The sequence below is a fragment of the Mobula hypostoma genome, chromosome 24 (assembly GCF_963921235.1).
Source record: "Mobula hypostoma chromosome 24, sMobHyp1.1, whole genome shotgun sequence".
In the NCBI taxonomy this organism is placed as follows: domain Eukaryota; kingdom Metazoa; phylum Chordata; class Chondrichthyes; order Myliobatiformes; family Myliobatidae; genus Mobula; species Mobula hypostoma.
The window spans coordinates 33,492,884-33,520,759 of NC_086120.1; the positions used below are offsets into that span (position 1 = coordinate 33,492,884).

Sequence of the window (27,876 nt, forward strand, 5' to 3'; positions counted from 1 at the left end):
CCTTTAGGTGTTAAAATGAGAGGTGATCTAATTATCATGAAGCAAGCTCTGAGAGGGCATATCAGGGTAGATGCCAAGAAAATGTTTCCAATAATGAGGTTATATTAAGCAAGGGAGGGTAGGCTCAGGATACAGGATGTTCCTGCATGGGAGAGATGAGAAAGAATTTCTTTGCTGAAAGGTCTGCGAATGTTTGGAATACCCCAAGGAGCTGTGAAGGTTAAGACAATAAATATATTCAGGGCTGATCTTTAAGAAAAGTGAAGTTAAAGTAAAAAGAAATCATAATGAACTCGGGAAATAGCAAAGCAGACATGGATGGGCCTTATTTTGCATGTTCATATATTCCCTGTTTTGTAGTGAAGGCATTACAGATAATTGGGACACATCGTGACCAGTGTATTTTGGCCCAATTAAATGGCTGCCCCAATTGGCCAAAGTTTCATGGAAGTAGTTAAAAAGGGATTAAAAAAGACAAATTGCCATCTTACCAAGTAATAAGTTACGTATTTAAATGAAATACAGAACAAATTAGAACACTGCCAATACTATTATAGTACTATAAAACTTAGTATTAGTGTGTAATGTTTATCGACAGAGGAATTCATTTGGTGTATGATGCTGTGTTCTTTTGATTGACTGTAAATGAACAAAATCAGTGCAGACACAATGAAGATAATGGATTGCCTTCATACAATGCTGTCAAAGATTGCATCCTCCAAATCTTCATTTTCATTGTAACATTCAACATGGCTGTCAATAACTTCAAATTCTTCATAGTCCCTAACTTGTTGAAGTAGTGAAGTCATTTCATTTTCACTCTTAGAGCATGTGTATACGTAGTGAAGGAGCAGAGGACAAATATTTAAGAATGTTTTTCAAAAGAGCGAGTGTGGACTCTGGGTATCTGTGTTGTGGTATTCAAGTTTTTTCTGCTGTTAAGAAATTGTATTATACTTGTGATGGTTTATGCATTACACCACTCTGACAACAATGATTACTTGGAGCTAAATAGAATTGCAAAGTACAGTATTTTGCAATTTAAAGTGATGGTGTATAGAAAGTAACTAATGCAACAATATGAACATAAGTTGGTATAATGTCAAGGTCATGACTACTTTTTTTATGAATTTTTTTCACCAAATCACATGATTTATTATTGTCAGCCAGGGTTTGGTGAGAAGCTCTTATCATGAGACAAAAGGCATGGGTTAAGTGTCACCCCAACTTTGGTTCAGAAGACTAGGCTGACTCCTTATTACAATACAAAGGGAGAACTGATCTGTTGGAGATTAAACCCTATATCTGGGTCTTGCATATCTTTTACATTTTCACTTATCATTGGTTGATGATCTGAAAGAACCCAGACATTTTGTGTTGGGTTTTAAAATCCTTTCACCTGTGTGAATATTAATAGATGATTCATATTAGAATTTTACCTTGGAACCAATGGGCAAGGGTTGATGATTCTGTTTAATGAGGTTCAAATCCTACCGCAGCGGCTAAGGAAATTTATGTGCATGAAAATAAATAGATCTGGAATGGAAAAACTTGGCATCAGTAATAGTGACAGTGGTTATCCGAATTATCAGATTATCAAAAAATAACTTCTCTGTTTCTTTCAGGAAAGAAAACTTGCCTCTGTGTGGTCTGTGTGTGACTTCAGACCCACAGATAATCATTGACCCTTAACTAGCAAAATGGGTGGCCAGTCAGAGAGGAACGATAAACACTTGACCTTCACCAAGTGTTGTCTCCAAATACAAAGCTTTGCAGTTGGGCCCTTACAGCATCCACAATGTTTTACTGCTGGTTTCTTCAAGCATAAGACGTGTTACCTCACAGGGGTACAACATGGACCCTTTAGAGTATGCCTGGACAGCCATTACACAAAATTTACTTGTACGTACAGTACATGGCCCATGAATGTGTGGAGGGACACCCAGACATCCCACCTCTCCTTGAAGTTCCAGTAGTCTCCCGCATATTAATAGTGGCTCCCTGATGCCCGCAAATTATATACAATGTCCTGAAATTGACTTTTTTGAGAGCGAGCGTGAGAGAGCGCGCATGAGAGAGAGAGAGCAAGAAAGCAAGCGTGAGAGAGCGAGCGCGAGTGAGAGCGACCACGAGAGAGCGTGCGCGAGAGAGAGAAGGCGAAAGCAAGAGCGAGAAAGCAAGTGCGAGAGAGCGAGCGCGAATGAGAGAGAGCGAGAGCAAGAGAGTTCCAAAAAAAGTCAGAGTGGTAGAGTGTTCCAAAAAAAAAAATATAAAACGTACATCACCCCAGACTACACTAAAGTGTACCCCTGCCTAATAGGGGTCAAAAATGATGACAGTGTTGCTCGCTGCACTGTTTGCAACAGTGACTTTTCTATTGCCCATGGTGGGTTAAGACTGTAAAAGACGTGTTGAGGTGAGTTTAACAGGTGTCATTTGTTCATTAGCATAGCTAACATTATTTAAACTAGCTGGCTAGCTGCTCAGGAGCTACTCTATTGCAGACATCCCACCTCTCCCGCAAGTTCCAGGAGTCTCCTGCAAATTGATGGTGTTACCTCCCTGAAATGAGTTTTTGCAGAGTGGGATGGCTGGACACCTTGTGTTACTTGCGCACACAAGCTCTGTACTACATGCCATATAGTAATTTACAGTAGTAGAATATCTCTGATTTACCCTGCTATATGATGAACTAAGACTGAGGCTTTGGGCCTACACCAGCTGCTCCAGGAATACAGATCTATGGACTCCATCTGGTTCAGAATGCTGTTGCTTGCTTCTGCTGTTTGCATGATCTGTTTTTTTTTCTCTTTCTCTGTGCATTGGGTGTTGGCCTTTTTTTTTTATTAATCAGGTTCTTTCAGATTTCTTGCTTTGTGGCTGCCTGTAAACAGACAAATCTCAAGGTTGTATAATTTATAAACACTTCATTAATAAATGTACTTTGAATCTTTGAATCTTGAACATGCACTCTGGCCCACCACAGGTCACATAATTAGTGCGCCTTTCCTAGTGTGGACAAATTTCTGGGCTGGTGGGTTTAACGTCGGGTGTTGGAACTGTTTCGTGCTACAATACTGGAGTTTAATTCACGAAAGACTACTCTCAGAACAAACTCGTCTCACATCATGTGATAACTCAGTTTTTTAATGGCTTATCAGTGTCAGCCATGGCTCAATATTGTTTTGCCTCTGAGTAGAAGGGGCAGCACAGTAGCGTAACAGCGCCAGCAATTACTGATCAGCGCTTGATTCCTGCCACTGTCTGTAAGGAGTTTGTATGTTGTCCACCTGACCGCATGGGTTTCCTCCAGGGACTCCAGTTTCCTCCCACATTCCAAAAATGTATGGTTCGGATTAGTAAATTGTAGGCATCCTATGTTGGCACCAGACATGTGGCGGCCCCCAGCACAAGCCTCGGTGATTTGAATTTGAATTAATACAAATGACGCATTTCACTGTATGTTTCGATGTACGTGTGACAAATAAAGCTAATCGTTTGTGTCGTAAGTTCAGCTCTCGCTCCAGGGATTCGAGCACAGAAACCTAGGCTGAGGCACCAATGTGATAATGAAGGACAGCTTCACTGTCATAGGCTCCTGCTTTCAGATTAAACCTTAAATTGAAAGCAATGTGTTCTCTCAGACTGTTGGAAATATCCCATAGTACTTCATTAGGGTATGATGATTATCTCCATCTTCCTGGCCAGAGTTTGTTCCTCATTCAACTTCCATGAAACAGAATATTTGGTCATTATTATACTGCTGCCCATAAGGAAAAGAAGCAGAAAGGGTAGAATTTGTCCAGAAGGTCAGGTTAAATCTAATAACATTTCAGATCAATGTGGACAAATGTTCCACATCACAACAGTGACTCCACTTCAAATGTATTTTATAAATACAAGTCTTAAAGGCAGAGATTGATAGACTCTTGATTAGTCAGAGCATGAGGGGATACAGGGAGAAGACAGGAGACTGGAGCTGAGAGGAGAAATGGATCAGCCATGATGAAATGGCGGAGCAGAGTCGACACTCGATGTGACAAATGGCCTAATTCTGCTCCTATATCTCATGGTCTTATTTCTTTCTTCTCATTGTTTGCTTGTTATTTATATTGTTTAGTATAAATAATGGATAATTCAATTTCCTTAGCGCATAAATGACTTTGAATTATTAGAAGTGCAGTGGATTTGGGATAAATGTTCTCTGTGTTTCTGCTAACATTGACACAAAGAGCGGTTCTCTGCATCATGGGACTTTAATTCAGAAGCACAAGTTAGCAATTAGGTGTGGGATTGATGGGTTCCCTGTTGCTCCTAAGCACTGGAGAGGAAGCTTCTTCACAAAGGAATCAGGCAGATAATGAAACTCTTCCTCCCCAGATAAAGGAATGGCTGACTGAAATTTCAATTAAGTCATTTACTGTCGAAGTGGTGAGAGAAGATCGGATATATATTTACTCTGAATACAAATTGATGGCATTGTTTCATTGGTATGTTGATTTAATGTGATGGGTGGAGTCACCAACTGAAGATTTTCAGCTGTACAAAACCCTGTTTAGAACACAAGTGTACGGGCTGAGTTTAACAAACCTCCTCTAGACCATTAGATCATAAAACACAGGAGCGGACGTGGACCCATTGAGTCCGTTCCACCATTCCATCATGGCTGATTTATCAACCCCCTCAACTCCATTTTCTGCCTTCTCCCCGTAACCTTTGATGCCCTTACTAATCAAGAACCCATCAACCTCCGCTTTAGATATACCCAATAACTTGGCTTTAACAGCCATCTGTGGCAATGAATTCCAAAGATTTGCCACCCTCTGGCTAAAGAAATTCCTCCTCATCTATATCCTAAAGGAACATCCTTCTATTCTGAGTCTGTGCCGTCTGGTCCTAGAATCCCCCACTGTAGGAAACATCCTCTCCACATCCACTCTATCTAGGCCTTTCAATATTCAAACAACAGGAACTCTGCAGATGCTGGAAATTCAAGCAACACAACAAACACAAAAATCTCTTACTAACTCTTCCTTCAGTTAGTCCTGACAAAGGGTCTCGGCCTGAAACGTCGACTGTACCTCTTCCTAGAGATGCTGCCTGGCCTGCTGCCTTCACCTTTCAATATTCGATAGCTTTCAATGGGATTCCCTCTCATTCTTCTAAACTCCAGTGATACAGACACAGAATCACAAAACGCTCCTCATACATTAACTCTTTCATTTCCCATGAACCTCCTCCTCCAAAGCCAGCACATACCTTTCTTAGATAAGAGACCCAAGGGAAGTCAAGTTTATTGTCATGTGCACCTCTATGGTGAGGTTCAGATACAATGAAAAATCGCAGTAGCATCACAGGCATGTAGGTTCAAACAACACACAGAACATAAATTATAAATGAATTATTTGAAGTGAGTGAATTCAGGGAGAGTGCTTCTAAGTGAGAAAGAACATAACAGGGCATCATCAGTGTAAGAAAGTTCCCAAGAAATCCAGTTAGAAAATAGAAGAAAGCGTTTGTGGGGAAAAAGTTGCCCAGAGTGTAGAGCGTACCACCACAGCAAGTAGTTAAGACAAATAGCGGAGGTGCATTTTTGAGGAGACTCGGTAAGTATGTGAGGGAGAAGGGAGTTATATTGATAGATTTAAAATGAGAGAAAACAGCAGAATGCTCAAGTGGAGAAGTGGGGCGCCACGGTAGAGTGGCAGTAAGTGTGACGCTATTGCAGCTGGAGGCATACAGATCATTTCTGATGTTACCTGTAAACAGTCTATATGTCCTCCATGTGGAATGTGAAGGTTTTCTCTGGGCCCTCCAGTTTCCCCCAACAGTGCAAAGATGCACCAGTCGGTAGCAATGTTCCCTCTAATTTGTAATGACCATCAGGCACAAAAAATCCTGAGCTGTGCAACTTTTTTGCCCAGTGACAACAACATTTTTGCACTAAATAAGCTTTTCAATAAACAGCATAAATAAGCCATTTCTAAAATCTGCAGACAATTCATCGCAAACTCCTCATTGTCAACACCGTCTGTATCGGAAACCAGAAAAGGGAATGGGATTGCGTACAGTCATGAAATATGCTTAATATGCCAACGAGGTAGAGGGTGACAACCTTCTGTGCGCAGTTTAAATTCCTTTGTGCGCTAGTAGGAAAAGATGTGGGCACGTGCACATGCCCACACCTTAGAGGGAACATTGGTTGGTAGGTTAATTGGTCATTGTAAATTGTACCATGATAAAGCTAGAGTTGAATCAGGTGTTACTGGGGTAGCATGGCTTGAAGGGCCAGAAGGGCCTACTCCACACTGTATCTCTATATCTCTAAATAAAACAATACTTTCCTGGACAAATAGGCCACATGGCCTCTGTCTGTGCCATGCATGGAATGAGGGGTGAAGTTATTGAAACCTATCAAATGGGGAAAGGCCTTGATAGAGTGGGTGCGGAGAGGATGTTTCCTATGGTGGGAGGGTCTAAGACCAAAGGGCACAGCCTTAGAATAGAAGGGTGTCCTTTTAGAACGGAGATAAGGAAAAATTTCTTTAGCCAGAGAGTGGTGAATCTGTGGAATTCATTGCTACAGGCAGCTGTGGAGGCCAAGTCTTTATGTACACTTAAGGCAGAGATTGATAGATTCTTGATTGGTCAGGGCAAGAAGGGATATGGGGATAAGGCAGGAGGTTGAGGCTGAGAGGAGAAATTGATCAGCCGTAATGAAATGGCAGAGCAGGCTCAGTGGGCCAGATGGCCTAACCCTACTTCTATATCTTATGGTCTTGTGGTTTTCTTTAAGTACTGTGAGCAGTACTGTGGTCCACTTCAGCAAAAAAACCCGGACCCAGTGCAAAGTGACTCCAATGATTGAACCCAGATGTAGTTGCTTCTGAAATATAGTCATAGTGATAGTCATACTTTATTGATCCCGGGGGAAATTGGTTTTCGTTACAGTTGCACCATAAATAATAAATAGTAATAAAACCATAAATAGTTAAATAATAATATGTAAATTATGCCAGGAAATAAGTCCAGGACCAGCCTATTGGCTCAGGGTGTCTGACCCTCCAAGGGAGGAGTTGTAAAGTTTGATGGCCACAGGCAGGAATGACTTCCTATGACGCTCTGTGTTGCATCTCGGTGGAATGAGCCTCTGGCTGAATGTACTCCTGTGCCCAACCAGTACATTATGTAGTGGATGGGAGACATTGTCCAAGATGGCATGCAACTTGGACAGCATCCTCTTTTCAGACACCACTGTCAGAGAGTCCAGTTCCATCCCCACAACATCACCGGCCTTACGAATGAGTTTGTTGATGCTGTCAGTGTCTGTTACCCTCAGCCTGCTGCCCCAGCACACAACAGCAAACATGATAGCACTGGCCACCACAGACTCATAGAACATCCTCAGCATCGTCCGGCAGATGTTAAAGGACCTCAGTCTCCTCAGGAAATAGAGACGGCTCTGACCCTTCTTGTAGACAGCCTCAGTGTTCTTTGACCTGTCCAGTTTATTGTCAATTCGTATCCCCACCATATTTGTAATCCTCCACCATGTCCACCCTGACCCCCTGGATGGAAACAGGGGTCACCGGTACCTTAGCTCTCCTCGTGGTATATTTGTGATGGAGGAGCTGTGATGGGGGAATGGGGGAATTAATTCAATGGCTCTGAATTAAATTGTGTTATTTATTTGTTTCGTTGGGCAATATCATGATCTCCTATTCCAATGGGGTGTGTCACAAGGTGAGTAATGGACTTGAAAGTGGTATTTTTAGAGTAGCAGTATCAGAGATGCTTCCATGACCATAACTAAACACAAAGACAATTGTTACGGTAAAGCTGCAGATGGGATCTAACAACAAGACAACTAATGAAAACTCGGTGACAGCAACATCTGTTACAATTGCATTAAATTTGGAAAATAGTGTTCCAGAAATTAAGAAATAATGTCACAGTGATTTAGCGCTCTCTAGTTTCCATTCATTTTCCAGTTTAGATCTGTAAGTTAGTTGCTGGAAGCTAGGTAACCATGGTGTAATATATTTTAGTAGCTGGGTTACCTAAGGGTCAGTGCAGGGAAACGAATAGGACTAGTTGTAATGAAATTAACAAATCCTTTGCCTGTGGACCAAGCAGAAGTGGAGTTTGTTGAAAGCCCACTGTTGTTCATAGTTGTTACTGCGTGTGAGTGTAAGAAAGCCAGATAGCAGGAGCAGTGCCGAAGACAGGGGTGGAGGGCGCAATGTGAGCTTATAGAGGTGAGGTGTCGAGGTCTTGCTGGCTGCTCGCTGTGCAGAAACTAATCTCTCCTTGGCGTTACGGGGGCTGAAAAGAAGAGAGCCGTCAGGACCGACACACAAGCTGCTGAGCGAGCCTCCAAATGGCTATGGATCAAGAGGTGTGACCCATGGACCAATGGTGCTGGGACACAAGCCAGAGCCAGATCAATCCTGGCTAGTTCACCTGGGTAAGAGTGACTGATGTTGAAAGACCTAAAACACCTGACGACCCCAGGTTACTCCCAGCGCATCCTAGAATGTATCTCAGCATCTTGAGTAAATGAAGTTCACTGTCTGTATAATTGGACCAGGTCCTCTTCCCAAGGCAGGCAGGAGGTACAGGAGTCTGAAGTCCATCATCTCGAGGTTCTTCTCCTCTGCTATCTGGCTTTTGAAGCAAATTTGAAAAACCTTAACATTACCTTGGACAATTTTTTTGTCTCTCAATCTTGCTCTAGTGTTGTTTATTGTACATGTGTTTAAGCATTATATATAATTTATGTCAATTTGATTTTTGTTAACTTATGTTAACTGCAATGTATTGAGCTGCTGTTGTAAAAAAAACAATTCTTATGGTACAGTATTTATACCCTGTGTATCTATGCCAATAACTGCAATAAGCCTCAACTTGAACCATCACTACTTTACTTCTTAAAAACTTACACATGTGAAATACAGTTTCCAATTGGCACAGGTTTTATATATCTGTAAGAGCCAAAAGAAAAATCTGACTTCTGTATTAAATGGACTTGAACTTGCACTTTATTTTTCCAGTGACGGGCAATAATGGTATGTTCGCCTTTGTGAAAACAATAAGTTATGGTGTTATGTAAGGTGTTTTCAAAAAAGAAATCATCTTGCATTTCAATTACTTTTTCCTCCCCACACACACCATAATAATTATTTTTCACAGTGATTTTCTATTTTCGTTGTAATCCGCTGCTTGTTGAAGGGAAGCGGACACTCCTTACACACAAACAAATTTGGGCACCTTACCCAAATCAACACCAAGACTACTAGACTGCAGTTTTCTGTGAAAAGGTCAGCCATCCATTTGCTGACTTAATTTTTATTTTGATATATAGCACGGTAACAGGCCCTTCTGGCCCAACGAGCCAGCGCCGCCCAATTACACTCATGTGACCAATTAACCTACCGAGAGGAGGCTACTGACATGATGAAGGAGGCCCTGAACACCGCCAGAGATGGAGGACCTTCGTTGCTGCCCTAAACGCCGACGGCGTAACAGGCAGGAAGTAAGACCAATTAACCTACTAACCCATGTTCTTAGGATGTGGGAGAAAACCAGAGAACCAGAAAACCCGGAGGAAATCTTCACCGTCGCAGGGAGAACTTAAAACTCCTTACTGACAGTGGCGGAATTGAACCTGGGTCGCTGATGCTAAACGCTAAGCCACCATGCCACCCCAAATTAAATGCTGGTTCAGCAGTGCCTCCTGATGTTTCCAAAGCTTTCCATATCTTCCACCTCTCTACCTCTGTAACCCAGCTTTAACCCTAGAAACCTCTAAGGAGTCTCTATACTTCTGCTCCTGGACACAACATACATCCACGGTTTTATTTGCCATTCCGTGCTGGCCTTGTCCAGCGCCTGAATTTCAGAGTCCTTTTTTCCTGTATCATTTGGTTACTGATCTTTAGAATCCTCCTGAAAATTTTCAATTTAGACCAAACTATTGGTTAGGTTTGCCTGTCAAGTTTTACTACAGAAGTGGATAACGAGATGAGAATATGTAAGTGTTAAACTTATGTTACTTCTCATCCTCTAAAAACCATGCCCCGGAAAAGCGTCATCAATTTAGCACTACTGAGGTGCCATTAACAGTCTCCCTGGCACTGTCGTGAAGAGCTTTGAGTAAAAAAAAAGAATGCTAAATTTTTTGAAACTCTAGAGATTGTGCAGATACTGGAAATCCAGAGCAACACACATAAAATGCTGGAGGAACTCAGCAGGTTTTGCCAAAGCAAGTGAGCCACTTTGTTTCAGGAATAGTGAGCGGAACTAAATGAATTTCCTGTCGGTGTACATGCATCTACTGATGCTTCTGGACACATCTTCAGTGATGTTCCTGGAATCATCGGGTATTTAAGGTCTTTCAGCATCATACACCCTCCTCCAGGTGACCCAGCCAGGGCTGATCAGACCCCAGCTTGTGTCCAGATGGCTAGCTACTTATGACTCCATGGCTCCCCTCTTTTGAGCCACAGCCATCTTGAGGCCCTCTCTGCCACATCGGTGGTACTGCGGATGGCTCTCCTCTTCCTCTCTCCCTCGATGCCCAAAATGCTGAAGGCTCTAACTAAAGAACGGGCTACGAATCCCCTACAACCAACCTCCACTGGGAGACACATCGCTCTCCATCCAGCCTGCTGACAGTTGCTGACCAGTCCTGCGTACTTGGAGAGCTTCCTTTCAAAGGCCTCTTCCAAGCTATCTTCCCATGGGACTGTCAGCTCCAGCAGCACCACTTGCTTAGTAGACTCAGACACTAGGACAATGTCTGGTCGCAGGGTGGTGGCTGCGAAATGGTTGGGGAACTTCAGCTGCTGTTTGAGGTCCAGCAACAGCTGCCAGTCCCTTGCAGAGGTCAGGATGCCTGCAGATGTTCTTTTGGCGGGTACTGGCTGCTCCCCAGCTCTGACAAAGGCAATGGTCTGCTTGGAGGGTCGGGACCGCTTCGCCCACTCAACTCCTGCACTGATGACTTCAGCGATGGTCTTCAGGACCTGATCATGCCTCCACCTGTACCGTCCCTCACCAAGTGCCCTTGCGCAGCCGCTGAGGATGTGCTCCAGGGTTCCTCGCTTGAAGCACAGTGGGCACGCAGAGGACTCCGCCGTGCCCCATGTGTGCAGGTTTGATGGGCTTGGAAGCACATCGTACACTGCCTGGATGAGAAATTGGATGCGGTGTGGTTCGGCTTTCCAAAGATCAGCCCAAGTCACTTTCCTCTCAACCACATCCCAATATCGGTAGAGTATTTCCTCACAGGCTGGCATTCACTTCAGAAAGCAAACCTTAAAGAGTGAAACACATTCAACGCCTGGGTTGATGAGGAATGAGTGCATGCTCCAAATGACTGACCACTACAAATGCCTGCAATTTGTGGAGCTCTGGAGTGTCGCCAAATGTCCCTTCCAGATGTGAATGTAAAAGCTTCATTGAACAAAGTTTCCCAACATTGTGTAGAAATATCCTTTCAGACTCCTACAAAGGAGCAGAAAGATGCAAGCCGTTGTATATGGCATATCTCAGCAGAACCAGCCCTCAAAGACCCTGGCTGATCCAAGGTCAAAGGCAAGCCTCACGTGGCAGAACAAGGACTTTCTACAGGGACGCTATCGACAACACCCTGACTGGCTGTGTCACTGCCTGGTTCGGGAACTGTTACGCCCTCAATCGCAGGGCACTGCAGAGAGTGGTGCCGACAGCCCGGCGTATCTGTGGATGTGAACTTTTCTCTATTCAGGACATTTACAGCAGCAGGTGCGTAGGAAGGAGGATCATCAGGGACTCCAGCCCCCTCAACCACAAACTGTTTCAGCTGCTACTATCTGGCAAACAATACCACAGCATTAAAGCCAGGACCAACAGGCTCCGGGACAGCTTCTTTCACCAGGCCATCAGATTCATCAATACACATTGATCTGATTGCATATCTGACTGTACATAGATCTGATTGTGTATCTGACTGTATGTACATGCATACAAAACAATTATGTATACAATCTTAGTATCTGAGCAATATCCTCCCTCATTTCCCCTCTTTATTGCTTGTACATTGCGATGGAGGTGCAACATTACGATTTTTACTCCCTTGAATGTAAGAAATAAAATTTTGTTCTTCTTCTTATTATTATTATTATTAAGCTTCACACAAATAGACTTGAGGTCTCAGTAACTATAGCCCCAGGTTCCCTCTCAAAGTCCAAAGTCAAGTTTATTGTCATATACACAAGTACATTTATGTGTGCAAAGGTGCAATGAAAAACCTACTTGCAACATCAGAGGCACATAGTATCATATAAGCAACATTCACAAGAAAACCATAATTTAAACGCACCTTTCACAAGAACAAGCACAATTAGAACAGAAACAAAATGCAAAATGGCCACAGTATTGCTGAACTCTAATGATTAGTGACAAGAAATGCCAAAAGCGAAATGGTTCCGCATGAACTTGATCAGATATGAGTACAAAATAGCAGAACAGCTGGAGATGCAAACTTTCTCCACACAGGCTTCAAAGGGAGGCACACTTAAGTCAATAATCCCGGAAGAGTTTGAAAGCTAAGGAGATAGGTCAGGGTGGGGATAGAACACTCAATTAATTTTACTTAGATGTACAGTAAAGAGCAAAGAGATAGAACAGAGAGTTCAAGGTCACAGCTGTGGTCTGCACTGAGGTGTATACAAAGGCAACCATCCAGCCCGACTTTAGTCTTCCCAATATGGTGTTAACTTCAATATGTCAAATTGAAAGAATTGCAAGTAAATCACTTAATTCATCCAGAAGGAATTTTTAGGGCCCTGGTTTGTAGGAAGGCTGGAGGTAAAAAGGCAGTGTTGAATTTGCCTTAGTTTGTATCTTGTTCATGGGGTAGCTTTCCCTACAACACCGGCCCGGGGGCAGAGTAAAGTAACGATTAGCATAACACTATTCCAGCACCAGCAACCCAGGTTCAATTCTTGGCACATGCTATAAGGAGTTGTACGTTCTCGCCTGAATCTGGCCTCCTCCTACATCCAAGGGAGTACGGGTTAGTAGGTTAATTAATCCCATGGGTGTAATAGGCTTGTTGGGCCTGCACCGCCCAATTATACCAAAGTGTGCTCAAGCTATGGACGAGAGCTGGAATCTACAGTTTGGCATTGGGAGAGGTGCTTGAATTCAGTCGACTTGGTATGTCAGCATAGAGGTTAAGCTTATTTATTGATTTATTTATCGTGCTACAACGCGGAATAGGCCCTCCCAGGACTTCAAGCCGCACGGCCCTGCCATCCCCCAGTTTAACCCTTGCCTAATCATGGGACAATTTACAATGGCCAACCGGTACGTCTTTGGAATGTGGGAGGAAACCGGAGCACCCAGAGGAAACCCACGCATTCACGGGGAGAATGCACAGACTCCATAGAGGCAGCACTGGGAATTGAACCTGAGTTGCTGGTACTGTGTTGTGCTAACCACTACGCTACTGGCTGCCCCAAGTTCTTGAATTAGTAACCAAAGGTCAAACTGTGATAACAGCACATTTGGAAAGCGGTGAAATGATCGGACAAAGTCAGCATGGATTTGTGAAAGGAAAGTCATGTCTGACGAATCACATAGAATTTTTTGAGGATGTAACTAGTAGAGTGGATAGGGGAGAACCAGTGGATGTGGTATATTTGGATTTTCAAAAGGCTTTTGACAAGGTCCCACACAGGAGATTAGTATGCAAACTTAAAGCACACGGTATTGGGTGTAAGGTATTGGTGTGGGTGGAGAATTGGTTAGCAGACAGGAAGCAAAGAGTGGGAATAAACGGGACCTTTTCAGAATGGCAGGCGGTGACTAGTGGGGTACCGCAAGGCTCAGTGCTGGGACCCCAGTTGTTTACAATATATATTAATGACTTGGATGAGGGAATTAAATGCAGCATCTCCAAGTTTGCGGATGACACGAAGCTGGGTGGCAGTGTTAGCTGTGAGGAGGATGCTAAGAGGATGCAGGGTGACTTGGATAGGTTGGGTGAGTGGGCAAATTCATGGCAGATGCAATTTAATGTGGATAAATGTGAAGTTATCCACTTATGGTGGCAAAAATAGGAAAACAAATTATTATCTGAGTGGTGGCCGATTAGGAAAAGTGGAGGTGCAACGAGACCTGGGTGTCATTATACACCAGTCATTGAAAGTGGGCATGCAGATACAGCAGGCGGTGAAAAAGGCGAATGGTATGCTGGCATTTATAGTGAGAGGATTCGAGTACAGGAGCAGGGAGGTACTACTGCAGTTGTACAAGGCCTTGGTGAGACCACACCTGGAGTATTGTGTGCAGTTTTGGTCCCCTAATCTGAGGAAAGGCATCCTTGTCTTAGAGGGAGTACAAAGAAGGTTCACCAGATTGATTCCTGGGATGGCAGTACTTTCATATGAAGAAAGACTGGATGAACTGGGCTTGTACTCGTTGGAATTTAAAAGATTGAGGGGGGATCTGATTGAAACGTATAAAATCCTAAAGGGATTGGACAGGCTAGATGCAGGAAGATTGTTCCCAATGTTGGGGAAGTCCAGAACGAGGGGCCACAGTTTGAGGATAGAGGGGAAGCCTTTTAGGACCGAGATTAGGAAAAACTTCTTCACACAGAGAGTGGTGAATCTGTGGAATTCTCTGCCACAGGAAACAGTTGAGGCCAGTTCATTGGCTATATTTAAGAGGGAGTTAGATATGGCCCTTGTGGCTACGGGGGTCAGGAGGTATGGAGGGAAGGCTGGGGCGGGGTTCTGAGTTGGAGGATCAGCCATGATCATAATAAATGGCGGTGCAGGCTCGAAGGGCCGAATGGCCTACTTCTGCACCTATTTTCTATGTTTCTATGTTTCTATGTTCACCCAGAGATGAAGTCTTGGGATGAACAGTATGACCTTTGGTTATTAATTAGTTTAAATTTGTTGACTTAAATCTGAAATTCGGGCAGGTGGGGCTCATCTGCCTTGGTTAGCAGCCTGCCAGGAGAAGGAAAACTCTGATTTTAAACCTCCGCTGCCTTGCGGCCATACCCACCCATGGGAAAGGCTTCGAGAGTAAACTCCGTGGAAGAAATCCGGAGCCGGGGTCCCTAAGGCAGTTTGTTGTTGTTTACAATTTCACTCTGGCAACCACTGCAATGACACTGGTGCCAGGCTCTATCAGTGCTTGTCCTTCCCTTGGACTACGTCAGTGACGAGGAGAGGGGGAGCCCCCTGCATGGGCAACAGTGGTTCTTCAAATCTTCCCACCCAGGCTTGCGCCCTGGAGAGGACACAGTCCACCAGAGGCGCAAACCCATGATCCCCTGGGATCAACGGCTGTCTACTAAATCTGAAATTAAACAAAATTTATGAAAAGTAACCACTAAATTACATTTTTAAAAAACAGGTCTGTTTCACCAAAGTCTTTGAAGGAAGGAAAGCTGCTATATTCGCTCAATTTGGCCTACATGTGGTGACCAAGTGGCTTCTTATTCCAATCAATTCAGTAGCTAGGAATGAGTAATAATATTGACCTTACCTGCCTCACTAATGACTGAATAAGTACAACAGAGCTAGGCTGACACAATTTCAGTCTCACAATTTCACCGCAAGGGATGGTATAATGAGTACACTGTTGTATAATTATGGGCAGAAGTATGAGAATTAACTATCTTGTTTCTGTGTTTTTAATTTTGTTCTCCAGATGCTTTTCTGGGACAGCAATACCTCGCTAACCTTTCAGTCAGGCACCCAGAATGCTTTATTTAATCATTATTCCCAGACCTATTTAACTTCCCTGATGATTTCCTTTCAAGATATTATCCAGCCTAAGGCATTATTTACTGTTGATTTATTTTGACTAAGTGATGTTCAAATCTGCTTACGGGTGGTACCACAGCTAACCCTCAACTCCAGTTCACTTTGATCAAGTGAGTTGATGGTCTGTTCACAACTATTTAGTTTCAGGAAATGTAGAAACATAGGCCTGGAAATTTGGCCAGGTACCACCAGCTTGTCAGGTGCAGATTTGTCTCCAAATAGCATGGACATAGCGTGCTCTCTTTCCCAACACTGTCTGACATGGTTGTTACAACCAGACGCTAAAAAACTGGAACAGAAAGACTTGTACTTTTGTATTATTGATAATTGGTTCATTATTGTCAAATATGTCAAGATGCAGTGAAAATCTGTTTTGCATGGCATCATAGCATCCATACAGAAGACAAGTACACTGTCAGCATTCATTTCAAGGACTAGAATATAAAAGCAAAGATGTAATGCTGAGGCTTTATAAGGCACTGGTCAGATGACATCTGGAGTATTGTGAGCAGTTTGGGCTCTTTAAGAAAAAAATTGCTGGCATTGGAGAGAAGGCTCATGAGAATGATCCTGGGAATTAATGGGTTAACAGCTAAGGACCGTTTGGCTATAGGCCTGTACTCACTGGAGGTTAGAAGACTGAAACCTACCAAATATTAAAAGGCCTAAATAGAGTGGATGTGGAGAGGATGTTTCTAGTAGTGGGAGAATCTTGGACCAGAGGGCATAGCCTCAAAAATAGAAGAACACCTCTTTAGAACACAGGTGTGGAGGGATTTCTTTAGCCAGAGGTGGTGAATCTGTGGAATTCATTGCCATAGATGGCTGTGAGGGTCAAGTCACTTGGTATATTTAAACTGGCGGTTGATTTGTAATGGCACCAAAAATTACAGGAGACGGCAGGAGAATGGGGTTGAGGGGGATGATAAATCAGCCATGATAAAATGGCGGAGCAGACTTGATGGGCTGAATGGCCTAATTCTGCTCGTACATCTTATGGTCATTCTAAAAAGGGAAAAGCAATAGCAAAATGCAGAATATAGTGGTATATTTTCAGAGGAAGTGCAGTGCACGTAGGCAATCAGGTGCAAGGGCCAGGACCAGGTAGATTGAGAGATCGAGAGTTCACCTTTACCATACAATATGTCTGCTCAAGAGTCTAATGGCAGTGGGATAAAAGCTGTTAATGAGCTAGGGTGTGTGCTTTCATGGTCTTGCAGCCAACGTAATACTGTTTGAAGTGCTTACTGATGATCTGTAGGAAGCAGAGTTGTCAGTGTGCAAACATCAGAATAGCAATATGGTAATAGCCAGGTAATCCTAGTTTGTGTGGTAGAAGAACTCCTTTGTTCTTTGACTGCATTTGTAATACCTACCTGAAGAGAGCATGTCTAACATACCACAGCTCTCTCTGGGTGTAGAGTTGCAGTGTCAGCCCATCCCATTCTCTGGAGCAGTGTCTGAAATCAGTCCTTTTCAATGCAGAGAGAAGAGTGGTAATGAAGGCTTATGGCATGCTTATGAGTCCAGCTGAGTAGTGGGATGGAGATGCTTCTCTACTAAAGGACGTGTAAGGCACAACTTCCCTCCGCTAACCTGCAGGTCACCGTTGGACAAGGTGTAGCACCTGCTTGGCTCCTCAATCAGGGTCACATAAAGCCATGGGAGCAGGTGGTGGATGGTCGTCTGAGCATTGGTTCATGTCACAAGTAATGATTATGTCTCCACTGATGCCAGGCCAACAATTTCTGAAGAGTATTGATAATGGCTGAAATCACCCATCTCGTAAAGACACAGCCCAGAAGAAGGCAATGGCAAATTACTTCGGGGGAAAAAGTTGCCAAGAGCAACCATGGTCATGAAAGGACCATGATGGCCCACGTCACATGACACAGCACATACCGACAACAATGATTAGTCAAAGCACCGAGTTCAAGACTCTGGAAGTTATGTTGCAGCTTTTCAATAGTCTCGTTTGGTCGCATCTAGATAATTGCATACATTTATAGTTGCTTCATTATAAGAAGGATGTGGAGGCTTTGGAGGTCTTGCAGAATAAGTTTACCAGGATGCTGCCAGGGTTAGATGGATGTGAAGGATTAGACAAACTTGGGTTATTTTATCTGGAGCAACGGAGGCTGAGTTGAGATCTGGTGTATATTTATAAGATTATAAAGGGTACGGAGTACACAACCAGTATCTTTTTTTTCCCCCAGTGTCAAAATGTCTGATACTAGAGGGCACATATTTAACATGAGGGAGGCCAAATTCAAAGGAGATTGGGGGGACAAGTTTTTCCACATAGAGTAGTAGGTGCATGGAATGCGTTGTCAGGGGTAGCAGTGGAGACAAATGCAATAGAGGCATTTAAGACGTTCGTAGATAGCACATGAACTTGCAGAGAATGCAGGTGACTAGGTCCTGCGTAGGCAGAAGGGATTAGTTTAGCTAGGCATTTAATTACTAGTTTAATTAGTTTGGTGTGACATCATCGGTCAAAGGACCTGTTGTATGTTTAGTTAAACCGTGGCTGATATATTTTTTTCACACTATGCATTATTAACATCTGAAACACAAACAGTTGGCAAACCAGTTTGCCATTACAGCAACCAGATCCATGTGAGCCAATTCCCAGTGCTTGAATAAGGGCCAGAAACTAAACTAGGCTCTGCCCTGTCCTTCACTCGAAGGGTGTTTCACTCTATCTCGCTCCAGCTCCAGGTCACCTTCTCTCCCATGACTGCAAGCCTGAAAATTATGAACCCACATCCTTAAATTATAGTACCAGAATAACTAAATCATTCTTTTATTGCAAAGATTGGCACATGGTGTTCCTGGGACAAGGTGCACTCAGTGCCCACTTTATTAGGTACCTCCTGTCAGCTTGAACCAGTCTGGCCATTCTCCTCTGATCTCTCTCGTTAACAAGCAGTTTTCACCCACAGACCTGCCACTATCTGTAAACTCTAGAGACTGCTGTGTGTGAAAATCTCAGGAGCTCAGCTGTTTCTGAGATACTCAAACCTCCCCATCTGGCACCAACTATCTTTCCACAATCAAAGTTACTTAAATCACATTTGCTCCCCATTCAGACGTTTGGTCTGAACAGCAACTGAACCTCTTGACCCTATCTGCATTCTTTAATGCATTGAGTGGTTGCCATGTGATTGATTGATTGATTAGATATTTGTACTACAAGCGGGTGTACAGGTGAACCTTTATTAGGGAGTGGCTAATAAAGTGGCCACTGGTGTATCTCTCAGTCAACTCATGGTGCAGCAGGATAGTGATTAAGTTACTGGATTCACTGTGAAAGGTGGAGAAGTTCATTCCAAGTAATTGTTTAAATCTGGAATAAAGAATAGTCTGTTGCAGTTATAGAACATAGATTTCAGCACATTACCACAATGTTGTGCCGACCATATAACCTACTCTAGAAACTGCCTAGAATTTTCCTAGCACATAGCCCTCTATTTTCCTAGGTAGTAACCATGAAGCCTCTGGAGGTCATGAAAATATAAACTAATTCACCAATGCATTCTAGGAAAAGAAACCTACCTTCCTTGCCCAGTCGGTCCAAGACATAACAGTAATAATGTTGACTCTTAACTACCCTCTGAAATGGTCAAGACAGCCACTCATTTCAAGGAAAATGCGATTAATATTGCACTTTCAGTAACATCGATATCCAGTGCAGCAGTTGACAATATGTGGACCATTTTCAGAAGGCTCCAGTAACAAAATACATACATACATGCATCAATAAATATTGTATATAATCATATAACTCCCCAGCATTCCGTTTTCCACTGAAAGTCGTGTTAAGTGAATAATTCATATTAATTTCCACCTCAAATTTTGTGCTTGACTTGATTTGTTGTTAATAAGTACATAATTAGATTTTCCAGAATGTTCTCACATTCAGTAGAGACTTACAGGACAAACTCACCCTGTGCAAATTTATTAATCATCCTGTATGAGGTTCTACTTAAAAGAGTTAAGATTTTCATTAAAGGAATCGTTTAATGAGTTCTATATGAGCACTTGAATTACTATTCATTAAGTATCACACAATGTAATTTCAATCCATCGGAAGGATTCCATATAAAGAACGCTGTATACAGCCGACAATTTCAGTTAATGTGTTTAACAAATATGCTATTTCTATGGGATGTAATGATGTAATACATGACAGAATGACTTGCAGTTATTAGTAAACTTGTTAAGAAATCTTGTCTTTCGACATCCCGTTGTCTGCAACAGGTCAAAGTGAAGAATAAACACTAGAGTTTCCGCAGATGCCGGAAGTCCAGAGTAACACACACAAAATGTTGGAGGAACTCAGCAGGTCAGGGAGCAGCTATGCAGGGGAGGCGCCTCAGCCTGAAACATTGACAAATCCAGATGAAGGGCCTCTGTCTGAAATGTCGACTGTTCATTGCTCTCCACAAGAGATTCTGCAGATGCTGAAAACCCAGAGCAAAACACACAAAATGCCGGAGGAACTGGACGGAGATAGCATCTATGGAGGGGAATAAGCAGTCAACGTTTCAGCCCAAGACCATTCATCGCGACTGGAAAGGAGGGTGCAAGATGGAGGGGTTGGTGATGGTGGAAGGAGGACATGCTAGAAATTGATCGGTGAAGCCAGGTGAGTGAAGGAGAAGGGACGAAGTAAGAAGCTGGGAGGTGATAGGTGGAAAAGCTAAAGGGCTGGAGAAGAGGGAATCTAGTAGGAGGTGAGCATGGACCATGGGAGAAAGGGAAGTTGGAGGGGAGAGGGTGATACCAGACATCCCACCCTGCAGAAACTTATTTCAGGGAGGTAGCACCATCAATTTGCGGAAGACTCCCGGAACTTCCGGGAGAGGTGGGATGTCTGCAACAGAGTAGCTCCTTAGCAGCTAGCCAGCTGGTTTAAATAATGTTAGCTATGCTAATGAACGAATGATACCTGTTAAACTCACCTCAACATGTCTTTTACAGTCTTAACCCACCATGGGCAATAGAAAAGTCACTGTTGCAAACAGTGCAGCGAGCAACACTGTCATTATTTTTGATCCCTATTAGGCAGGGGTACACTTTAGGGTAGTCTGGGGTGACGTACGTTTTATATTTTCTTTTTTTGGAACACTGTCCCATGGCACACTCATCCTCTCACTCTCGCACTCTCGTTCTCTCTCTCACACTCTCTCTCTCTCTTGCTTTCTCTCTCTCGCTCGCTCGCTCTCAAAAAAAATTGATTTCCGGGATATTGTATATAATTTACTGCATCAGGGAGCCACTATCAATATGCGGGAGACTCCCGGAACTTCCGGGAGAGGTGGGATGTCTGGTGATAGGCAAAGTGAGGTAAGGAGGTAAGAGAGGAGCCAGAGTGGGGAATGAAGAAGGGGAGGGGGAAAAATATTACCAGAAGTTGTAGAAATAGATGCTCACTCCATCAGGTTGGAGGCTACTGAGACAGAATATGAGGTGTTTCTCCACCAACCTGAGAGTGGCCTGGTTGTGGCAGAAAAGGAGGCCTTGGACTGACATGCCGGATTGGAATTGAGAATGGGGATTGGAATTGAAATGGTCGGTCACCAGGAATTCCTGCTTTTGCAGATGGAGCAAAGATGTTCGACAAAGTAGTTAATCTCCCAGTCTACATTGGGTCTCCCCAGTGTAGAGGAAGCCACTTCGGAAGGTCAGAGTACAGTAGATGACCGTAATAGATTCACAGCTGAAGTGCTATCTCACCTAGAAGACCTGTTTGGGGTCCCGAGTGAAGGTGAATGGGCAGGTGTAGCAATTCTGCTGCTTGCAGGGATAAGTGTCAGTAAGAAGATTAGTGGGGAGGGACGAATGAAGAAGGGAATCATGGAGGAAGCGATCCCTAAGGAGAGTTGGAGGAGGGAGGGGGGAGAAGGTAAAGATATGTTTGGTTGCAACCAAGCACCACCCTCCTCCTTCTATGGTCCACTCTCCTCTCCTATCAGATTCCTTCATCTTCAGCCCTTTACCTTCTCCACCTGTCACCTCCCAGATTCTTACTTCATTCCCACCCCTCCCCACCCACATGGCTTCACCTATCACATTCTAGCTTGTACTCCCTCCCTGTCACCTCACCTTCTTATTCTGGCTCCTTCCCCCTTCCTTTCCAGTCCTGATGAAGGATCTCGGCCCAAAACGTTGACTGTTTATTCATTTTTATGGATGCTGCCTGACCTACTGAGTTCCCCCAGCGTTTCAAAGTGAAGAATGTTATTGATGGAAAGTGAACAGTCATCTCATCCTCCAGGGACTGCTGATGAACTTTGTAAGCTTTGGTTGAATAAAATAAACAAGGTTCAACATTTATGAACCCCATCTGCCTTGGATAGTTTTAATCTGTCCTTTCTCTCTCTCTGTAGGGGTGCAACATCCGTCGTGTACAGATGCCAAGAAAAGCAAACCCAAAAACAATATGCAGCAAAGGTCCTGCAGAAAACTGTAAGTGAAAGCTATTCTAACTTTTTGAGTATATTAAATCTGACGCTGTGATAGCTTTGCTATACCTTCAGAGAGCGTGCAGGGAAGATATTTTAGAGTTGTTCATAGAAGAGTTTACGTTAGTGTTGGCTGCATTCTTGACTCATGTACTCGCTAGAGTTTAGAATGCTCAGTTTGAGACCGATGAAATATTGAAAGGCCCAGATAGAGTGAACACAGAGAATATGTCTGCAACAGTAAGAGAATCTAGGACCAAAAGGGCACAGCCTCAGAATAGAAGGACATCCCATTAGAGCAGAGATGAGGAAGAATTTCTTCAGACAGAGGGTGGTGAATCTGGAGTATGCTTCTCCACAAGTGGCCGTGGAGGCCAAGTGATTGGGTGTATTGAAAGTGGAGGTTGATAAATTCTTGATTAGTAAGGGCATCAATGGCTATGGGGAGAAGGCAGGAGAATGGGATTGAGAAGGATCATAAATGAGCAATGATTGAATGGCAGAGCAGACTCAATAGGCCAAATGGTACAGTATTTGGTACAAGAAAGTATCAGGGTCAAACCATGTGTGCACTCAGTTTTTGAAGGTCCTTTTGCACTTGCACAAACAACACTTATAAGCAAAGGTGGGAGAAGCTGGGATTGTTTGGGAGTAGGGAAGATTGAGCAGACTTTTATTCTCTCACAGTGTATACCATAGAGGAAGAAACCTTTCGTCCTATCAAGTCCATGCCAGTCAACAAAGAGCCACCACCTTTCCAATCTTCCAATGTCGGTCCGTGGAACTCATGGGATAGAACTTTTAAGACAATGAGGGGTCTAGACAGGGTTGATAGAATGAAATAGTTCCAAATGGTGCAAGGGAGTAACATTTTAAGGTTTTTAAAAATCAGAGCCAACATGAAGGAAACCTGTTTCATGCAGCAGCTGAATAGTATCTGGAGTTCATGACCTGAGAGAGCAGTTAAAATAAACACAGTCCAGGCTTTCAAAGGGCAATTGGATCAACACTAGAAAAGGAATCATTCCTGACCTATGGAAAAGGCTGGTGGGGCTAGGAGCAGAGGCACGTCTCCTGCAGAGTCAGCATGGACTAAAGGGCAAATAATCTCCTCTTCTATTACTGTTGATAGATTTTCTTATTTAAAGCTGTCCTGTCAACCTTTGCAGAATTATGACTTTCACAAGTATTAATGACCCAGCCGTTTGACAGCCAGGATTTAATAATCAGCCAAAGAGGGAGAGACTGCCTACTGTGCCCTGCTAACATTGCTAAGTTACTGTAGTTCACAAACCTTCTTGTAACACAAATGCAACCAGCATGAGAAAACAGAAACGTAGACTCCGAATACGTAAGACTAACCAGATCCAACCACAGATAATACAAAAGCCAGACGGATTTTTGAAACACCATGCAGCAGAGTGGAACAAGGTGGCAGGATGGAAGTGAAAATCTCAAAGTTTGGTGTCCCCCAACACAGTGTTAGGCAGATTAGTAAGGGCATGTGATGACTGATACTTGGCTGTACGTGTCTTTAGATTGATCCATTGTGTGTACTTAGTAAAACCGGTGAGTTTTCTTGGCTTATTCAGATAGGATACTCTGGTCTTGTTGTTTTCTTATCTTGTCTTCCTTCTTGTCTTCCTCTTTCGCTACCTCCAATGGCGCCACTCAGAATAAGGTACACAATTCAATACATACTGTACAATTTTTTTTCCCCTTGCTATGTTAAGATTCTCTTCCTTTATTAATAAGCAGAGTGTTAAGGGATTGCAAAATGGATGTTCTCTGCTTATTCAGAGCGTGTACAGCTATAATTTGGTGTGTACAATTAACACATTGCTCGAGGATAAGAGCTACTGCAGAGTGGGTTGGAGGCCTGGCATAGGCCAGGGTAGATAGAGAGCAAATGTTCATATCTCACTCAGTTATTTTCAGTTAAATTGACAACAAAGAGCTCTGATACGGGTACACACCCACAAGAGGAGGAGCCTGATGTAAATTTTAGGAAGTGATTAACCTCCCCTGCTGAATCTGCTTATTATAAATATATATTATATAAATGTATTTACATTTTAATAAAGAAAAAATAGAATATTTGTACAAATGTCTCAAGGTTCTTGAATACTATTGAAGTCTTGTCGATTAATGTCATCAAGGGTTCACAAATTGCAATGCGATGATCACCAAAATGTTAGTGATGTTGAGTGAGGAATAGATATTGGCCAGGATCTTTCGGGAAGTCTCTGCTTTTCTTTGACATGGTGCCAAGGGATGATTTTATGCCCATCCAGAAGACATAAAAGTACCTCATTTTATCCTCTCCCCTGTGGGACAGCACCTCCGAGGGGTAACACACTCTGCATTAGCATCAGTCTGGAGGCTACATAAGCAATATCTACTAAAGAGCTACAAATTCAGTCACAACTGACATGTTGACTCTCAAAGGCCTGAATTTATATCACCTATAATGATTAAAATAACTTGTATAGGGCACACATTTGCTTCCCATGAACTTTGTGTTGTCATGGTTTTAGGTAATAATGTTTTCTTTAGTATTTTACCTGTACAAATCTCATCAGCACATCCCAGTCGACCTTGTAATGCCAGGCCCACAATGTAGCTGCAGCCCCTGGCCATCACATAGATATGTATTAGAGCAGGTTTCCAAAGTCTTTCTTCCCATAACAAAAACCCTTTCACCAGCTGACTATGGGCAAGGCCGCAGCAAATGGCATTCTTTTCATTGACCACCATTATATATATTTCCCCTGTTCTGTTGCAGCTTATTCAACTGAAGAGGCGTGATTTCACCCACTAACCCTTTCAGAGGATCAACTGCAATTGCCACTTGTGACTATGACTATGACTATTCTTGCATCCGGTTCTTATGGAACTGGTCACAATAATGTCCTTTTACAAGGGCCCTCAGAGGTTATGTTCCCAACCTTGCTCAAGTTTTTAACCATTCCAAGAGACTTTGAAGGGATGTGTGGGTCAGGGGATGCAGATTCCCCCAGCTGAAAGCTGGGAAAGACAAATCCATTGTTTCACCCCTGCAAACTTAGCAGCAAATCTGCCACCTACCAAACCTTTAGCACAGTGTCATCTAATTGTCAAACAAACTCAATATCCTTCACAATCCCAGGATAAACTTCTGATATAAGTTCTGCTTCCCACCCCAATTCAACCTATTTGGCATAAAAACCCTTCCACATCTAAACTTGGCTGATCCTGGGTTCTCCAGCCTTTTTCCTCCACTCTCTGAGTAAGCTCTTTCAAATTCCCACTTCCTCACATTATGCTTCTTCTACCTCAGATATAACTACACAGGAGTTCGGGGGGGGGGGGAGACCTTTCCGAGGGAGCTGGACTATAGCAGGACTTGAGAAGATTCTTGAAACAGAGCAAAGAGAAGGGTTTAAGTACACGGAAGGATTTAATGAGCAGTCAATTAGCAAGCACAGCATGAAGGGTAAAAGGGACTTGACAGGTGATAAGAGTAAATTATGTAAGAGGAAAGAATACTAGCTGCTTTGAGGTGCTTTTATAAGGCCTTTATGGTGTGAAGGAGTAAAATATGTCACTGACCTGATCAACAGTAATTAGCTTGCTGACCTAATATACTTTATACTATTAAGACTCATCCGACACGTGGTGCTTCTGGTAACAGCTACTTGAAATGAAGAGAAAATTTGGTAGACTTACTAAAGCTCTAGCCTTAACTTTGTAGTCTGTGCACTAACCTGAATCGCGATGGCATTAAACAAAGAATAATCATTAGTGTTTTGACCAGAGGTATCAGAGTTGCACAAGGCAGCTTACTCAAGAAGCAATCTTGAAGTCTGTAGAGTATTTTCTTGGTATGATAAAGTATAGAACTGGAACCAATTTGTTACATTTGTACAGCCTACTTTAGCCAAGAGGGTGTTTTATTTCCTCTTAGAATGCTAGACATGTACTTTTGCAAGCCCATTTTGCTTTGAATATTTATTTATACAAAATAATAAATATCGATTTCATGTTAGACCCAATACTTCCTTGTGCTTTTTCAATACAGAACACAATACTGAATGAAATAGCACAGATTAACCCTTGTAGATATTGAAGGCCTTTTGTAGAGCCGCAAACAGCCAACATTTCTTTACTCAACAGAAGGAAGCCCTGAGCTGAATTAGAACACAATAAAGCAATAGACAATGTTGATATGATGAGTATTTCATTTGCATTAACATATAACCATGCAGGTATTGTACCCTGTCAGGGGTGTTTGTCCTCATCAGATCAGAAGATCCCTTCGTACTGTTTTATTCAGAACAGATCTTCCCAGTGTCCTGACCAATAATTATCCCTCTTCCAACATCCCCAAAAACAGATTTTCTGATTGTCATTAAATTGCTGTGTCAGAGAACATGCTGTGCACAAACTGGCTGCGTTTTTTGTCGATTACAACAAGGAACACTCAGAAATGTTTTATTAGTATTAAAGCACCTTAGACACCCTAAATAGGGCTTGAAAGACAATGTATAAATAGAATTCTTTCTTTTGAACATATTAGCTATTTGCATACATTAGATGCTGCGAAGAAGTCAGTGAGATTATTTGTACAGGTACTCTCTGTTTGGAATGAAATGTATGCACACTGAAAGCCCCGCTCTTTGGATGGTGTCAGTGAGTAATATGAAAAAAAAGTAGAATTTCAATGGCACTCTACTCAACATCATGATATCCCAAAGTGCTTTAGAGCCAATGAAGTGCATTTAAAGCAGGGGTTCCCAACCTTTTTTTATGCCATGGACTCCTACCATAAATCGAGGGATCCGTGGACACCAGGTTAGGAACCCCTGATTTAAAGTGTTGTGACTTCTGAACCACTAAACTATGCAGACAGACCATTGGTTAAAAGCGTAAGCAGACTATACTCAGCTGGGCAAGCGGCATCTATGTAGACAGAACCACAGCTAACATATCAGGCCAGTGACCTCTCATTACTTCAGCCTTCTCCCTTCACAAATGTGACTTAGCCCGTCGAATGACTCTGGATTTTCCTAATTTTAAATCAGATTTCAGCTTTTTCAACATCTTAATCTTTTAATGTTGCTTGCAAAGACTTCAGCTTTGGGATTTGGGCCCTTGTCTGACCTCTGACAGTACACGCTAACCATATTAATCAGGATTATAACCCAAAATCCTGGAGGGGGCCTTGCACTCACAAAAAGAAGTTAAAATTATCAGCGGTGACTGTGAAGAGTCCAAGATTGTTTCCTATGAGATGTAACCCAGTGTCTGGATTGTGCTCCAGATTGTCACTGGATTCTACTGATACAATTCCCATCCGCTGGAGTCACAGTGGTGAATGTGTCTGGGTCCTGACAGCAGAAGCAGCCACTAGAGATTTCAATAGTTTGTGTGTGTGTTTTTATACAGTTCTACACTCATGAATGTTAAAAATAAGTCATGCCCAGGACATGGCAACCTGAAAAACTAGGTCAAAGATATTCTTTAATTATTCCTCTGCTGATACCAATGTCCTATTTATTGATGAGTTTGCCCATATAACATATGCAGGTGGA

General features: G+C 42.9%; 1 protein-coding gene across 1 annotated transcript in view; it reads left to right on the forward strand.

Moving 5' to 3' along the window:
- The window catches only part of LOC134337380 (calcium/calmodulin-dependent protein kinase type IV-like), a 146,814-nt gene that overhangs the window by 22,276 nt on the left and 96,662 nt on the right, over positions 1 to 27,876 (forward strand). Inside the window, exon 2 of the mRNA XM_063032344.1 lies at positions 22,229 to 22,307. Coding sequence (XP_062888414.1) covers positions 22,229 to 22,307 — 79 coding nt within the window. The remainder of the gene's footprint in view (positions 1 to 22,228; positions 22,308 to 27,876) is intronic.